This window comes from Cupressus sempervirens, chromosome 4, assembly GCF_028749045.1.
Source record: "Cupressus sempervirens isolate cs-2001-9-10 chromosome 4, ASM2874904v1, whole genome shotgun sequence".
In the NCBI taxonomy this organism is placed as follows: Eukaryota; Viridiplantae; Streptophyta; class Pinopsida; order Cupressales; family Cupressaceae; genus Cupressus; species Cupressus sempervirens.
Window position 1 is genome coordinate 728,496,855 of NC_143121.1, and position 3,610 is coordinate 728,500,464.

At 34.7% G+C, this 3,610-nt stretch overlaps 1 protein-coding gene across 1 annotated transcript; it reads right to left on the reverse strand.

The window, feature by feature from the left end:
- Window positions 1–1,546: 1,546 nt before the first annotated feature.
- LOC149563385 (aluminum-activated malate transporter 14-like) lies at window positions 1,547–3,375 on the reverse strand. Its single transcript, XM_089828150.1, has 5 exons — window positions 3,279–3,375; window positions 2,844–3,116; window positions 2,504–2,625; window positions 2,238–2,318; window positions 1,547–2,131 (listed from the first exon to the last, which is right to left on the reverse strand). Exons 1-5 carry the CDS (start codon window positions 3,373–3,375, stop codon window positions 1,547–1,549), a joined length of 1,158 nt encoding a protein of 385 aa, XP_089684276.1.
- Between the last annotated feature and the right edge of the window lie 235 nt (window positions 3,376–3,610).

Consider the following 3,610-nt stretch of genomic DNA (forward strand, 5'->3'; position numbering starts at 1 on the left):
TGTCCCAATAAAAAACTAACCCTAACAAAAGTCCTAATAATGTAATTCTATGTATTAAAATTAAATTTTAATTTATAAAGCCTTCAATAGATTTAAATTAATTAATAAATATAAGATTTAGTATTATAAAAATGAGTTTTGAAGACTTAGAAAATAATTTTGAGAAAAATATTATTTTACATGAAACGTTAATCAATTACAAATGTATTAAAATAATAATTATTATAATTAAAAATAATAATTATGTCTTTGATTTTGTTATGAATTTCCTTGTGGAGGAACCTATTCAATTTCTTATAAGTTTCAAAAAAAACTATGACATTTTTCAACATTTCAAATCTTCTTCTTCTTTTTTCTTTTAAACCCATGAAATCGTTGGCATACACATTAATAATGACTTACTTCAAAATTTGCAAATGTGTGGATGTAAATATTTGTGTGCGCACTTTATATAGCTATAAAATATGAATCACTAGGTCCTTAGAAATCTTTCTATTCAAATCATTCATATTATTTAAAATAATTGGTTTCAAAACATGAATATTTACTATTTATTTAAGGTTTTCCATTGTCTTGTTTGTAGGTGGCAGTAGTTGCATTGCAAACCTTTTGTTTGTTCTAAAAAAGTGTGCCCAAGCACTCTACACATCAACTTTCAAGTAAAAGGAAAGGTTTGAGATTCTTTTACACTATTTTAAACAAAAAATAATAACTAATAATAAATATAAAAATAATTAAATTTACTTTTAAATATAGTTAGATATAATCATAAATGAAATCTAGAAGTACATATCATAAAACAATGATGATATAAAGCAGATATTTGAAGGAAGAATGATATTTATATATTTAGAGAAAAGCGTATGAAAGAAGAGAACGATGTTTTATAATCTGAAATATTTTCGATAAATATTGTTCATTACTACAAATATTTTTGGTCATGAATAAACATATATTTGATATTTGGAACATAAGAGGTAGTGGTCTCGAAGAGGTAATATCAAAAGTTACAGAGATGTAGATATAGCTAGTGGAAACAAATAAAGAATAATCATGATATAAAAGTATGTGATGAGATTATAATTATAATAATAAATAAGAATAGAAGGTAATATAGATTGATATCAGTAAATTAGAAAGAAGTGAAAATTAAAAATGTTATTTGACATCTGCTCAAACAAGATTGGAAGTAGGTGTAACAACTAGTCTTTGAAAAGTTTACAAAAATTTACCAATGTCATAATAGTGTATATTGTTTTTAAATTGATTATTTGGTATAATTATAATATTACTCGATTAGACATGCATAGTGAAGTTAAGATATGTGCTCCTCTCAAAAGATTGTGATTAGGAGTAGCTCATGGTGTCAGCCAGATGATATGACATTTGTGAGAGAGACAAAAATGAGACTAGTGTAAATCAGAAATACATAAAATTTAATAATGCAACCATAGAATTTGACTTTGTTTCTGGCAAGCTTAATTTTTCCCTAGTGTATGATGTTAAAAATTGACTCTTTTATTAGAGTGTGAATTGAAGGGAAAAATCAGTCGACATTGTTGATATGTACACATCTTTCTGGCGTTCTTGCAAAACTGGGTCCCTGGATATAACTACGGGGAGAAGCAGAACTAGTTATGATTAAAGCCTCCTGATCCGACATCGAAGGATTGTGAGGCTTGAATTTTGACATTTCCTCGAGCTCTTCCACGGCATGTACCACGTGCTCAAGCCTCGCTACGATCTCCACCACCAACCACGCAAACGTAGCCAATGGTAGTTCTTCTCCAAATTCAACGCCGTGTCTCAGCATTAACCTCTTCTCGTCACTACTTTCTCCATGCCATGATCTTCTTCTCGTCGCCCAGCTTACTGCCTCCTCTCTATTTTCATTCTCAAGTACGATTTTCTGACTCGGCGTTCTTATTGTTGAATACAGTAAGAGCTTTGGTTGAGAATTCAAGGAAACTTGAAGATCCTCCAGTGCATGTTGAACTTCTTCCAATATTGGCTCGAAGTCGTATATTCTCATTTGTTCAATGCAGCTTGACAGCTCTGCCAGTAATTTGGCTGCTTTGTGGGCGACTTTGGTGCATGGCCTCTTCAATGGTGAACGAAGGGAATGAGGTACCTGAAACGTATGCGAAACAAAAATTCATCAACTATAGTGGATGCATTGAAGATAATTTGTAAATTTAAGGTAATGATACCAAATGAGGAAATACATATGAATATACCTCAATTTCAGATCGAAGGCATCCGTGCAAGGCCACAGTAGGATAAGCCAGATAACGAAGCTTCACTCCAATTTTCACATACTGCTATCATGGATGCCGACATCAAAATAGATCGTGCCTTGGCTCCCACCTAGCAAATGCTTCCTGCAATTAACATGTACAATCACTGCTTTCAGACGATCCATTTAACATTCTTTAATGTCAAAAGTTGTCATGGCTACCACTTAATTAGTTTCTTCTAATAACTATATATTTTTACGGTTTACCAAAGAATCGTCGGTAGCCTTTGAGTCCAGCACAGACTTGTATCCTCTGTGTATAATATCTTCTGACTCATCTTCCACCTTCTCATCAGTACGGTATCCGCTGAAATATTCATCCACGCATCCTAATATCAAATATATCATGCCCATTACATTAGTCGGATATTTTAACTAGTTAATCTACCGAACTGATAACAAGCCACACCAATCAAAGCATACTAGTAGTTCATCTGTAACAGCCCATTGCGAAAAACATAAATTTTACGCTGAAGAAAACGTTATGTTTTCATCACAATCAAAACAAGGATTTCTAACCTCAATTGTTTTCGTTCGATTTTCTTACCCTGTAGAGATTTCCCCAAGCCTTGTAACTTCCTGCCAGTGGAATTGCGAAGATCCTCGCCAGCCCAGGTGCGGAAGATGAGCAGACTTACAACCAAACACACTCCACATCCGATGAGTATGGTGGCGAAGCGTTCGTATGCCATGCGTGATATATTCTCCAATCGATATCCAGAGACCGTTATCATGCTGAATGTGAGCAGGAATATAAGCACTGCATAGTCAAATTTATTCTTGAGGGAACGAAAGAAACGGGCATACGTGGTAGCCGCTCCTGTAAAGCAGGAATATAAGCACTGCATAGTGAAATTTATTCTTGAGGGAACGAAAGAAACGAGCATACGTGGTAGCCGCTCCTGCAAAATGAGTGTAGTGGAGTACTAATTGAGATTTGGTGAATGCAACAAGGTGATTCCAATAGAGCACAAAAACTCACCCACGATGAAGAGGGAAGATCCCACTACAAACGCCTTTCCTCGCACTACCTTCTCTGACACGTGGCAAACGAGGAAGGCAAGAAATGCAGCCACCATGTTTCAAATTCCTCTGTTGAGGCCTTTCTTCATGGTAGCCCCTGCTCAAGCAGCAACAACAGCCATTCTAAATGTTAGTCGATTAGGGTGAAAAAGATGGTTGCGTGGGAAACAATCGAACAAGGGGTAAATTAAATTAAACTAACTCATACCCGCAGAGAATTTGAGAACGACAACGACAGTCATGACTGCCCAAATTGCATGGTTACCAAATCCCACCCTTCGAAATAATCGA

Excerpts from the sequence above, each read along its gene's own strand:
- LOC149563385 (XM_089828150.1), bottom strand. The coding sequence starts at position 3,375 with ATGGTGGCTGCATTTCTTGCCTTCCTCGTTTGCCACGTGTCAGAGAAG. Across the intron at positions 2,319-2,503 it reads AGGCTACCGACGATTCTTTG|TATGTGAAAATTGGAGTGAA; the intron begins GTAAACCGTAAA and ends CCATGATAGCAG. Across the intron at positions 2,132-2,237 it reads GCCTTCGATCTGAAATTGAG|GTACCTCATTCCCTTCGTTC; the intron begins GTATATTCATAT and ends CATACGTTTCAG.